General features: G+C 14.5%; 1 protein-coding gene across 1 annotated transcript, besides 21 other annotated features; it reads right to left on the bottom strand. All coding sequences in view use genetic code 6, as the record gives it.

Annotated features, from left to right (window-relative positions):
* Positions 1-122: 122 nt before the first annotated feature.
* Positions 123-184: a microsatellite.
* A 75-nt stretch (positions 185-259) lies between these two features.
* Positions 260-309: a microsatellite.
* Positions 274-319: a microsatellite.
* Positions 285-322: a microsatellite.
* Positions 285-334: a microsatellite.
* Positions 335-2,519: 2,185 nt separating this feature from the next.
* Positions 2,520-2,562: a microsatellite.
* Positions 2,563-3,242: 680 nt separating this feature from the next.
* Positions 3,243-3,331: a microsatellite.
* A 453-nt stretch (positions 3,332-3,784) lies between these two features.
* Positions 3,785-3,843: a microsatellite.
* Positions 3,785-3,858: a microsatellite.
* Positions 3,795-3,883: a microsatellite.
* A 238-nt stretch (positions 3,884-4,121) lies between these two features.
* Positions 4,122-4,155: a microsatellite.
* Positions 4,156-6,068: 1,913 nt separating this feature from the next.
* Positions 6,069-6,110: a microsatellite.
* Positions 6,071-6,111: a microsatellite.
* A 4-nt stretch (positions 6,112-6,115) lies between these two features.
* Positions 6,116-6,168: a microsatellite.
* Positions 6,119-6,162: a microsatellite.
* A 4,737-nt stretch (positions 6,169-10,905) lies between the features above and the next one.
* Positions 10,906-10,983: a microsatellite.
* Positions 10,918-10,983: a microsatellite.
* A 308-nt stretch (positions 10,984-11,291) lies between these two features.
* Positions 11,292-12,518, bottom strand: IMG5_100740 (mitochondrial carrier protein, putative; the record flags this gene model as incomplete). Its single annotated transcript, XM_004035290.1, has 3 exons — positions 11,292-11,890; positions 11,950-12,402; positions 12,482-12,518. 3 exons carry the CDS (start codon positions 12,516-12,518, stop codon positions 11,457-11,459), a joined length of 924 nt encoding a protein of 307 aa, XP_004035338.1. The 3' UTR covers positions 11,292-11,456.
* A 97-nt stretch (positions 12,519-12,615) lies between these two features.
* Positions 12,616-12,656: a microsatellite.
* Positions 12,616-12,663: a microsatellite.
* Positions 12,619-12,663: a microsatellite.
* A 987-nt stretch (positions 12,664-13,650) lies between these two features.
* Positions 13,651-13,695: a microsatellite.
* The last annotated feature ends 1,005 nt before the right edge of the window (positions 13,696-14,700 follow it).

Below are 14,700 nucleotides of genomic sequence, written 5' to 3' on the forward strand. Positions count from 1 at the left end.
TAGATAATCTAATTTATAATTAAAAAAATATCAAAAAAAATAATTTTTTTTTATTTATATTATTTTTATTTATTCAAAAATTTAAATTAATATTTATAAAATTATATATAAAAATTTTAAATTATTTAATTTATATATTTTATTATTATATATTATATTTATATTTATATTTATATTTATATTTGTTTTTATTAAATTTTTATTTTTTTTTCTTTCTTTGCATTTCTTAGAAATTTTTTTGATAATAAATTCATACTAAAATATTTTTTTATTATATTTTAATCTAATATTTATTTTTAATATTTTAATTTTTATATTTAATACATTAAGATTTTTACATTAAAAATTTTTAGTATAAATTATTCTTTTTTCATTATAATTTTTTTTTTTTTTTTATTTTTATATTTTGTTTTAAGTTTTTAAAAACTATAAATTTTTAATTTATACTTTTTATAAAAGTTTGTGTATATAAAATAGGCATAAAATTTACATTTAATATATTTCAAAATTTTTAATTTTTTTTTTTTTAATTAAAACTTTATTTTTTTTCTTAAATTATATTTTATTTATATTATTAAACATTTAATTTTTAATTTTTTTATGTTTTTTTATTAATAAAAAATAGCATTTTTTTATAATTATATTAAAAAATTGAAGTATATATTGATTTTTTTCTATACTGGAAACATATTTATAACGTAATGCAAAAAATTAAAATATATATCAAATATAAATTTTATTATAAATATAATATTACATATTTATCTAATCAGAATTAAAAAATATATATATTCAAATTATTTTTTGAAGATAAAATTATAAAACTTAATTAAATTCATAAAAAATATTTAATATCATTTATTTCAAGTAAATATAATAATAAAATGAATAAAATATTTAAAATTATCATAAAATAAGATAACATTATTGATATTTTTCAGATATAAATTAGCAAATATATATTCTTACTTATAATTATAATGATCATTTCATGTTAAAAGAATATAAAAAGTATAATAATTTTATAATAATATACCACATAAATAAAAGAATTTTATAATGAATGCATTTTATAATTGTTAAAAATAAAAAAAAAAAAATTGTTTATCTTTATTCATATTTAAGGTTTATAAAATAAAAAAATTGAATTGTAAAAATTGATCATGAAACATATAACTATATAAATTATTTAATTAAAAACTATATAAACGATAATGACAATTTAATACTTAATTAAATAAAAAAAATTATAAACAAATAAATAAATATCATAGATAATAGCATTATAATTTTTTTTCATCTTATATAATTTGGAAAAATAGATATAATAATATTAATTAGAATAAAAATATAAAGTCCTTTAGAAGGTAGAGTAAAAAAGTAATAGTAAATTTTTATAAATTAATAATATATATAATGATATTAAAGAAATATATTATAATAATAGTTTTTTAAATAAATATATAATATATTAGCTTTCATTTTTATCTATTTATGCTAATACAGAAAATTAATTTTTAGTAAAATAATATAAATATTATTTATTTTAAAAGAAATAACTCACTCTTGAATATTCTCCTACTTTAAATTAGATTGAAAACAAAACAGATTTAACATAATTAAAAATAATCAAAATTAAGAATTAAAATATATGACCTATGACCTGATTCTGTAATCAGATTTGAAAAATAATAATTAATAAATATTAAATCTAATATTTAATAAATAAAAATTTATTAAGTGGGCTTAAAACTAATAAATTCATTAAATTAAAATAAACATATTTTGCTAACATTATATAAAAACTTGATTCTATTATTTTTTATAATTTGTATGTTATAGTAATATATTTTTATGATCAATTTAAATTTTATTATCTTAAAATTTTGAAATAGAGATTATAAATTAAATATACATTAACTATTAAATAAAAGTTATATATTATTTTTTGAAATATGTTAAATAATATATAAAAATATAACAAATGAAAAAATATATGTTTAAATGTTGAATACATAAATTTAAGATAAGAATAAATATAAATTAAATATTAAAATAAATTATTATTATGCTTAAATAATTTTTTTTATGATTTATATATGTAGAAATTTTAATCTTTTATATTATATTATGTATAAATTTATTTATAAGATAAATATAAAATATATTTTTAAAAAGAAAAAAAATAATAAAATATAAAAAAAAATAGGCAAAAGGTATTGCAGTAGGATTAAATAAAGGTTTTATAACAACTAAATTAAATAAGAAATTTAAAAGAGAATAACCATCAAGAAGAAAAGGATCTTTAGGAAAAAGAGTCGGATTAGTTAGATAAGTAGTTCGTGAATTGACAGGATTCGCACCTTATGAAAAAAGAATTATTGAACTCATAAAAGCAGGAGGCGCTAAAGATAGTAAAAAAGCTACAAAAATTGCGAGAAAAAGACTTGGAACTCATAGAAGAGCAAAAGTAAAAAGAGCCTTGTTAGAAGAAGCAGTGAAATAACAAAGAAAAAATGATTTATAAAATTAAATTCATTTATTTTAAAATTATAAATATTTTATATCTTCATCATTTTTATTTTTATTATTTATTTAAATGCTAAAAAAATAACTTAAATTTATATTAATAGATAATTAATTAAAATAAAAATAAAGTGCAATTATATTAATATACATTTAAAAAAAGCATACATATATATATTATCAATAATTATGATATTTTATAAACCTTTTTTTGATTAATTCATAAGTGTATATTGAAAAAGCAGAAAAATGACGAAAATAATAATATGAGATTCAAAATCTCTAAAAATTCTATTAAAACCTTAATTTTACCAAACAGTTTAGAAAGTTTATAAGAAGGTATTGCTTTCTTTTTCTTGCATTCAGTAATTATTTATTTAAATTATATATTTGCAAAATTATAAATTTTTTATACAGTTTAATTAAGTAACTTATTTTTATGTATTAAATTATTATTGTTATTACTAACTTTATATTTGTCACAATTATAATTAACGTAACAATATTAAGTTCAAATTTTTGTTTTTATTTCATCTAAAGGAATAATTAACATAGCAGTAATAACTACTTTTTAATAATAAAATTAATTATAAAATTACCTGCGTTCTGTACAAGCAAATATGTTGATACTAAAACTCCTATCATTGGGACATATATTATCTATTAAAAATATATTAAATTTAAAATAAAAATAGTTAATAAAAAAAATAAAGGAAAATATTTTATTTTAATTTTAATATAAATTAACATATTTAATATTGTATTTTATATTTATATATATTTCTAAATATTTATATTTTATTTTTTATAAATGTTTTTCATATGCTATTAGAAAACTTCAAATATTTAAGTTAAGCTTTCTTTTTTAAAAATATTTTTAATATATATAAATTTATTTATTTATTATTTTTTATATGCTTTTTTGATTTGATTTTATTATTAAATAATCATCAACCTAATAAATAATATTATTTTACAATATCAAAAAATTAATGTAAATAATAAAATCATGGAAAAAAGCTAAATTAACAATTAAAGTAATAAAAATAAAATATTATTTATAATGAGAATCAAATTAAATTCTTGAAAATAAATAAAGATAGTATATATATTAAATATTTAATAAATAAATATAGTATATAAAAACTGGTATATAAATTGTCTAAAATAATAATTATTTATTAATTGATTAATATTTTAAAATTAATATAAATATCTTTTTTATTATAAAATAAAAAAAAAAAAATTATTTATTTAAATAAATAAATTATAAATATAAATATAAATATAAATATAAATATATATATATATAAATATTTATATATATTTATATATTTATAATATATTTATAATATTTTACAATTTCTATAATAAAGCTTATATTTCTTTATTAATATAGATAAATATTATTTAATTTTTTTTTTAATTTATAAATTATCTTATAAAAATTCAATATTATTTTATTAATAATAATTTTTCTTTTTTAATTATTTATTTTATGTATTTTTTTTTTTATTTATAATTTAATTTTATATTTTCATTATCATATCTATTTTTGTATATTTAAATTCAAACATATGTATATTTATTACTTCTATTTTTTTAATTTTTATTTATTTTTATTTTTATAAAAATCATAATTACATTTATATACAAAAGTTTTAATTTTTTTTTTTATAAAATTAATTAATATTAAAAAATTTCTTTAATTTTATATTTTTGTTTAAAAATAAAATAAACTAATACTATTTTCTTTCTTTTTTTAATTTAGTTACTATTAAATTTTATACTACTTATTATTAAAATAAATATATTAATTAATAATTATTTTATAATCAATAGATTAAACAAAGCTTAACATAAAAATATTTATAAACTTTATTAAATTTTATAAATATTATAATATCCTCTGACTCGAAGCAAAAAATAGCATGGAATCTGATGTTAATAATTATTTTTTATGTATTTTGTTCTTTTAGTAAAACATAAATAATTATATCTACTTGCTTTTTTTCATACGAGCACAAACTTTAAAGCTGGTATTTAGGACGGGATAAGATCATTTTATTAAATTAAAACAAAAATAAAATAAAAAAAACTAAAAATAATTATTTTAAATTTTTCTTTTATCTTATTATATATCTTCTTTCCTTCTCATAATATTGTTTGTATTAAAAATATGGGATTTTATATTTTTAAACTTTTTTAATAATTATTTTCATATAAATTATAATCGCTAAATAAATAAAATAAATACTCCTTCAAATCCAATATATATTGAAACAATTAAAAATATTATTCAAAGGAAAATCAAGTATATCATTATTAATCTTCAAAATATTGTTTTATATTATATATCCAATTTGTTAAGTCATTTTTATTTTTAAAATAAAATTCATAAATTATGGTCTTTACTAGTTTACATATTCATTTTTTATAAGATAAGAAAATAAATTTAATCCATATCATAACGTATTTTTTTAAATTTTATAATAATTAAATAATTTTTTATTTAAAATTAATTTTTTTTCACTATAAATAAATAAAATAAAAAAAATTGATGTTTGGAAGAAAATATTAATTAAACATTTAAATAAATAGTTAAAGAAGCTATTTTTAAAAAAATGATTATATTAATATTTTTTTATTATAATCACTTTTTTAACTCAATAAAAATAAATTATAATAAATAAAATTCTATTAATCAAATAATTATGAAAAGCCTTTTTTTCCCTTCAGAAATTTTCAATTAAAATATAAAAGAGTAAAAGAATTTTTTAGAAAACAAAAATAAATCATTTATTTATTTACAATATAAGAAATTAATTAAAAATAAAAAATACAAATTAAAGACTAAAAAGAAAAATAATAACAAAAAAATTATAAATAGAATTAGATTTTCTCTCTTAAATAATTAATATTATAAAACTATTAAATCAAATTGTTTATCATTCAGTTTTTGATGTTAATCAAATTAAATAATATTCAAGTAGTTAGAATTAATTAAAAAATAGCATTTAATAATATTAACAGAGGTATATAGGATTCTATAAGCCTCAAAATAAAAATCTTAATCCTAAAAAATAAATAAATTGGATTAAAATGAAAGCGAATAATTTATAAGAAATTATTTTACGATATTTTTAATTAATAGAATAATAAAAATAATAAACTTAAAAATAACAATTTTTTGATAAAGTTTTAAATAAATAAATAAATTTTTGAAAAACAGCCAAAATAAATTATATTTTTAATAAATTTTAATATTCAAAACACTTGCTATTTAATCGGCTATTTTTTGCATTATTATTATTATTATAAAATTTTATGTGTATTAAAATAATTTTTATAAATAAAACATTTATACTTATAATTTAATTTTATTATTTATATATTTCTGCTAATTTTTTTTATTTTTGTATGGATAACCAAAAAAAAATATAAATTTAAAAAGAATATGTAAATAAATGAAATATTTATTTTTGTTTAAGATACTATTAATCGATGTAAAAATGTGATTATTTAAAAAAAAAAAAAATTCCAAAAAAAAAACATATAAAAGTAAAAAAAACAACAAAATAAAAATAAGATTTATATATATATATATATATATATATATATATATATTTATATATACATTTAATTATTTTTTTAACTAATATGTAAATAGAATTTTTTTTTATTAAGTATAGAGATTGTTCATAAATATCCAAAATAAATTGTTGAATAAAATTTATACATTTGAATTTTTTATATTATTTTAAATGCATTAGTCTCAGTTTTACCTATATTATAGTAAATAGTTTTCATTTCTCCATTTTTTAAGTTATTATAAATAATTTTAATAAAATTATTAGAATAAATTTTCATTTTATATCTTAAATGCGAATTAATTTTATGTTTTTTTTATTAAATTTTTATCTCTTAGACAAATTTGCAATATTTTATTGGTTCATTAATGTTTGAGCCTTAATAAGATAATTTAATTTTGTGAAAATTATATTATCGTGTTTATTATATTATTATCAAATTTAAATTTTTTATCGTTCCATAATCTTTTAGATATTATCTGTAATATAATTAATTATAATCTTATTTATATTTAAATTGATTTGATTATTATCTTTTATAATTTATTTTTAAATTAAATTTCAGAAATATATTTTTTTTTCAAAATTTTAGGTAAAATAAAAAATTAGTAATCATTATTTTTTAAATTACTTATTTCAAAACTAAGATATATTTTAATTTTGATAATTATTAAATTAATATAAATTATATGTTATTAATTAAATTATATATTAATATTTATAGTAAAAATATATTCAAATGTGTAAAAATATATAATTTATATTATATTTAATGATTGAGTTTTATTTAACATTAAGCCTCACCGAGTTATATTAAATTGACACCTATTATATAAAAATATTAGGCTAAAATCAGTATTATTTTATAATTAATATATAATAAGTGCTTTTTAATTAAGTGTCAATTAAATTACATAAATTTATAATTTTTATAAACTTTTTATATTATTTGCAAACAACAATTTATTTTTTTATAATTTATTTAATTATACTAAAAATATTTCTTATAAAAAACGAAATAATTCAATTTAATTTCTTTAAAAATTTTTTTTTGGTTTAAATTAATATATCATTGAAATGTATAAATGAATACTTATATATTTTATGTTATAATCAGGTTTTTTAAAAAATCATAATCTTATTTTTTTTGTTATTATATAATATATTTCAATTAAAAAAATAATAATAAAGCTTAGTTTTAGTGTAAAATATTCTCAAACTATAATTAAAAAAGTTTAAATGAAATATTTCAAACGTTAGAGAAATTTAACAGAATAAGTAAGCAATCAAAAGAGGAAATACAAGAAAGAGATTATTTGCTTAAAAACAAGAAAATTAAAATGGATATTATCTAATTTAAAATATTAATAATTATAAACAAATTTTTTAATATAATATATAAAAAATATATTGAAGAAAACATAAATATAAAAAAAAATTATGTGCTTATATACTTAATTATTTTCAATTTTTTTCCTATATTTTATAATTGCTAAAATGAAATAATAATTTTTTAAATTGATTTCAATTTAGATAAAGAAATTGAATTCATTTTTTATAAATATTTGGTTTCATTTTTTAAAAATCAATTTTTTAGAATTTTTTATTTAATATAATTTTATATCTATACACTGGAAACAGTTGTATAATATTAATAATCTGTTTCATATAATAAATGTCTTAAAAAAATATATTCATTTAAAAAAAATACTGTAAGAATGTAAATCTAGAAAGAAAATTTAATATGTCTTGCATAATCAAATAAATTTACCACTTTTAAAGCCTATTTTATCAAGTTACAAGTTATAATTATAAAAAAAATTATGCAAATTATAAGCTATTTCGATAAAAATATTCATATTTCTTTTACCCAACCTCAGTATGCATATAATAAATTATGATAAATATATAATATGTTTGATTTTATTGTGTATAAAACATATAATAAATTAATTGCTTAGTTTAATATTAAAATAAAATATATTTAAATTTAAAATTAATCATTTATAATCTAAAATATTAGATTATTGATAAAATGAATCATAAGTTGCTTTTTCTTCATCAATTATTTATTACTCATCTTTAAAAGAAGTAGATTAATCTTTATAGTTAAAAAGCCAAACAATATTACTAAACAAAATTACAATCAAAGAACTTAAACACATAGCTATAGTTGAAAATAGCGGGGAAATATATACTCCTAATTTATAAAAACATCCAGCTGCAATAGGTATCATAATAATATTATAAAGAAAAACCCAAATGAGATTAATTTTAATGACACAATTAGATTTTTAAATTAAATCAATAAAATATAGAATTTTGTTGAGATTCTAGTCCAAAATAATAACATCACTTGCAATTAAATTTAATTAACTATAAGCATTTATTGAAATTCCTATAGAAGCTTCTTACAAAGCTAAAATATCATTTAAACCATCTCCTATCATAATGACTTTTTTCCCCAATTTAATTTATAAATTTCTTATAAACTCTTATTTTTATTATTAATCAATTTCTCCAAATAAGTTCTCCTCTTTGAGCCTTAAATATCTACCTATCTGCTAAACTAATTCTTATTTATCCCCACTTAGAATATATATTTATTTGTTCTTTTTTAATTAATTAATTACATATTTCGATTCAGGGCGTAAATTCTAAATACTATTTATAGAGATTTGACATGAGATTTACTTATCTATTGACATTAAAATTACATTATATCCTTTGTTTTCTAATTAAACAATTTTTTAATTTATTTCTAGATTTAAATCTAAATTATTTTCTTTAAAAAATTAAGTATTTCCAATTAGGATATTTGTTTTTTTTGTATTAATTTATAAATGACATTCTATGCCATTCTTTTTTTAAAATTTTGTTATTATTTTATATTTTAAAAAATCTTATTTTAAATTCTTAGTTTTTTTAACACTTTCTTAGTAAAGCATTAATCCTAGGGGGTTATTAGAATCTTTTTCAATAGTTTAAATTAATTACCATAAATTTTACTCTGAATATTTTTCTGGAAGAAAATTTTAAAAGAAATCAATTTCATGTACTTTTTAAAAAAGAGTTCCTGTTTTATCAAATATAATAGTGTCTATATTATCGATTTTTTCAAAAACACAATTTTTTTTTATTAAAACAGAGTTTCTTAAACCCATATTTAAAGTTATTGATATAACACAAGGAATTGCAAGTCCAAGTGCACAAGGGCCTTTTTTTATACTTATTTATTTTATTTTTATTTAATTTACATGAAATTAGTAAGATTGAAATAAATTTTTCAGCAGCAAAAGAAAAATCTAAAGTTAAAGAAAAAAAATGAGCAAATAAAAACCATATTAAAAAAAAAAAAATAGCGATTAAAAATATTGATTTTACAAATATTTCACAAAATTTTTAACATAAAGCATTTAATCCATCACTTTTGCTATCTTAATTATTTTAAGCTAAATTTAATTATTAACATACATTATATAATATACTATTTTCTATTGTTTTATTAATAGAACAAATAGCTTCTCCTTTTTATATTTCTGCACCACTTCTTATTAGCTAGCCTTCATTTGCTTCATAGGAATTATTTATTCCATAAATTATTTAATCTTAAACAATTAAAGATTATTATATTCCAGCCTTATTAATTTTAATAATTGTAACATCATTTAAAAGTGTAAAAGGCGCTTTTATCAAAATGTAATCATCTTTATCCAAAAAAGAAACATCGACTAAATCAGTTTTTAAAGAAGAAATATCAGATATATTAGATTCATTTAATCGGATACGGTTTACAAAGGAGTTTTTTAGTAATCGCTTTTTAAAAATATCTTTTTACGTTTTAAGAATTTTTCTTTTGCTTAGGCCTCTTTGTATTTTCCGATTGTAGCAATTATCAAAATTAAAGATGAAGTAGAAAAAATATGTATTTTTTCTTAATTTGAAGTATTATTATTAAATAACTTAAAAACAAACATAATTAATGATGATAATGAACCTAATGATATTAAAGTTTCCATATTAATAATTGAATAAAAAGCATAGTTTTTTATACAGTTTAATATAGTATCACTGCCTAAATATAATAAAGACGTAAAAATTAAAAATATGGTTAAATAGTAATATAATATGCATTCTTCAATCAAATATGGATTACATATGAGGAATTATCATTAAAAATATTGCAAAAATAAATAAATATATTAGAGAAAAAATATATTTATTTTAATTTATATTTAATTAACTTTATTTTGGTTAAAAAACTTCTAAATATGAATTATATTAAATAACTTTATTACCGAAAATATTATTTAATTCTTAATATATTTCATATGATTATGTAGTCTATGTATTATATTCTATTTCTATTATTATATTTTAATTTTAATTATATAATTATGAATTAAATTCAAATAAATTTTAGTTTAAGTGATTAATTATTTAATCATATAATTAGATATTATCTAAGATAAAATATATTTTGCGATATTAAATAGAACTTTAAATTAATTCAGAAAAAGGCGATATAATTTTAAACCCTAAGCTCTCAATATTTTCATTTATTTTTTATAAATCTTATTTCTAAGTAATATATATATGTAACTTTTATGTAATTATATCGATTGTTATCTTTTATATGGATAAATAATTTTTTAAGTTTTCAGTTAATTTAGATTTGCAACTTATACAATTTAAACCACTAAGAATACATTAGTAAATAAAAACTTGTTTTCTTAAAAAATTTTAATTACAAAACATTATTACTAAAAAAAATATATTTATAAAAATTATAAATTAAGAAAAATATAATAAATAAATAAATAAAAAAATATAATAAATAAATAAATAAATAAATAAATAAATAAATTATTTTTCATAAATAAACACATATTAAAAACATTAAAATAAAATAAAAAATTTAATTTGATATAATTCAAATTATAATTATAAAAAATTAAGAAAAAATTATCAATAAAATTAAATAATAAAATTGATTTATACTTTATTAAAAATATTTTATACATAAAATAAAATATATATATAAAAGTCAAAAAACAATTTTTTATACTCATATGTTTTTAAAAACCTATAAATTTTTCTATTTTTCTTAGATTAATTTTTTTTTTATCAATTTATATATAAAAAATATTAAATTTAATACTATAAATAGTATTTATGAGGTTTATAAATTAAATCAATAAAAAATATAGTTGAAGAACACCAACATAGAAAATTTATAGGTTTATAAATATTAAATTATAAAAATAAGATTTCCAATTTTTTATTTTATAAATATTTAAGTTTTATTAACTTCCCTTTTTTTTTTAATAATTATTATTTTCAATACAAAGTATTTTCATAAATATCTGCGCCATAAATTCCTTTAAAGTGGTCATATATAGGCATCCAAATAACTACATGAGAACTTTAAATTGTAATTCTACTGCTAAGGCCTTTAAAGAAGGCTAAATAACCTTCATTTTTTATTAAATCTTAAACTATAATTTTTGTTGATAATTTTTATTTATTAGTATCAATAATTTAGTATCTTGTCAAAATTAAATCTAAAGGATTTATGATAATAGTGGAAATAAGTGTGCTTATTAAAGAAATAACTGTACTTTCTAAAAAGTTAAGTGTATTTTATTTTCTTTATTTATTATTTTTTAATAAATGGTATCTTTATAATTCATATAGCCAAAACATAATGCCTGTGTAAAAAGTAGTTGTAATTATATGTATATGACTTGCTTTATATAATCTTAGAAAGCCTTCTATAATATTAAAATTAAATAATTAATTAATTAACTAATTATATAAATATAGAAAAAACCTTTTTTATATATCTATTTTAAACCATCTATACATCCTTTGTACTAGAAATTGGGGTCATTTATTTGCAACCTATTACGTACCACGTCAAAAGGCATATAAGGAATAAAACACAAAATTTCTGCAATGGAAGAAGTAATAAGAGGCATTGTTTATTTACATAAAGTTTTCATTTTTTCATTTTAAATTTAATTAATTCTTTTCAAACAATATTTATTCATTTTTTCGTAACTAAAAAAATATATTATACTAGGTGTGAAGCTACAATGTACTATTGTACTAAAGCCTCTATATAAACCTTTTACTCCTTCTTTACTTACAATCATATTATATCCTTATTTTAAAGTCAAATATTGCTTTGTATTTGAAACTATTTTTGTACATATTGTATCTAATGGATATAATAACATCTCGGCTGCTAAACTTCCTAATGCACTAAATAATGCTACTTTATCTTTTATTTTTTTAATTTTTAAATAAATATTTTTATTTTCTATTTTTAAATAAATATACTGTTTGTTATTTTTATTTACATGGATTAAACTGCTATTTTTTTTCTTGTGCTTGCATTTATACTTATTTTTTTCTTATTTGTTTTTTTTATATGTTATTATTTTTTATTCTTTTTTAGGTGTAAAAAATTTATATTTCTATTTGCTATTGTATATATTTTTATTTTTATTATTATTTTTATCTTTATTTTAATTTAATTTTTTTTAAATATATTTAAATAAAAATATTTAATACATATAATATTTTTTAAATAAATTAAGATAATATGATGGCATGTATATAAAGTCTATATGTATTAAAATTTTGAACTAAAAAACTTATCTAAGCAATTATAATCAGTTACGTTTTAACTTTTAAAATTTTCTTAATTTCTTTATTTTCATTTAGTTATATATTCAAAAAGCAGGAAAATATTGTTTTCTTTTATTAAAATCTCATATAATTACTAAAATATTATCAAGCTTAAAAAAAAATTAGATATCCCATTACTATATTTATTTTTAATAACCAATAAATTCAATTTTATAATCAATAACTCTAATTATAAATCATATAAATAAAATGATTTTTAATTAAAAGGAAAAATATTTGTAATCTTATATTTTATTTTTTAAATTACATATTATTCGATGATATAGGCTGTTAATAATTGATTTATCTAATTTCAAAATTTTATCAATATTTTCTAAATTTCTTAAATATTTATTTATTAAATAAAGAAATAGATATTTTTAACAATTTATAAAACAATCTCACGGCATTGAAATCGCTTAGGTAATAAAAATTTTGAGGAGGCCTTAAATAAATAAAGATACATGATCATAATAGTCAAAAAAATTTACTACTATAAAATATAATAAAGAAAATTCTACATAAATAATAATATAAAATCTATAACAAATGTTTAAAGTTATTTGATTAAATTATGTACAAAAATTAAAGCAATTAGCAAAAGGCAAAAGCTAATTGACGCAAGTAAAAATTATTTTGCAAAATATATACATTTAATAAAAACTTATAAATATAATTTATTAATTAATTTTGAAACTCAAAATAACATTTATGACATAATTATTATAAGTAATATATATACTTTAAATAAAAAATATTATCTTCCATTATTTTTCGCAACTTTGAACAAAATATTTTAGTTTTAATATGAAAAAAATAAGATTGATTATTGCACTTTTTTGACTAAAAAAATAAATAACGTTTGACTAAAAAAATAAATAACAAACTTCGAAATGATTGTTTCAGTCACTTTTCATATAAAGAAGTTATATTTATTATGAAGAAATAAATTTATTAATACAAAGCTTTAAACCCTAACCATTAATATAACTTTAAAATAGCACAAAGGTAAATAAATACATTATTTTATTATAATATAGAATAATTATATTTATTTGTTGCAAAAAGAGCACACTCCTTTAATATTTGAACATTAATACAAAATATTATATTTATGATAGTCGTTGCATAGTATTTAAATCAAATTTTATGTTGGGTAAATAAGATATTTAAATTAATTTATTAATACGATTGCTTTAGCTAATCTATTACTCGATAATTTTTAGCTCTAAGAGTTTTATATTTAATTTTTTATATATAATATCAATTACATATAAATTATATTCGTGTAAAAGGTTTTAAAATTGCTTAAAATTTATAACTTTTGTATTTTTTAATATATTTTATTTAAAAAAAAAATAGAAAATGTGCTAAAAATTAGAAATATCTTTATTAACTTAAAAAATATATTATCTATTAATAATATTTATAATTTTTTAAAAAGAATAATAGTTAATTTTTAAAAGGGCTATAATATTTGAAATATAATTTATTTCAAAGAAAAATAATAGTTTTATTACAAAATTATATACTTATAATCTTATATTTGTCAAAAAAAAACTTACACTTAATTACAATTTTTTAAAAATTAGTGAAAGGTTAATATTACTTATTTGTTTATAAATGCTTTGAATATATATTAAAATAATTTTAGAATTCAAATTTTATTTTTAAATAAACTAAATTTTTATATTAAATATGCTTTAATATTATTTAATATTAAAATTTATTAAAAAAATTAAAAATATTTCTTATTGCTAGCAAAAAAAACTTAATCGAAAATCACTTTAATTTATTAAAATTTACTTATAATATAATATTTATTTTATTTTTTATAGTTTATATCATTATTTTAAATTGAATATTTTATTAATATATATTTAAATTA

Source organism: Ichthyophthirius multifiliis (genome assembly GCF_000220395.1).
Source record: "Ichthyophthirius multifiliis unplaced genomic scaffold scaff_1120509250846, whole genome shotgun sequence".
Classification (NCBI taxonomy): domain Eukaryota; phylum Ciliophora; class Oligohymenophorea; order Hymenostomatida; genus Ichthyophthirius; species Ichthyophthirius multifiliis.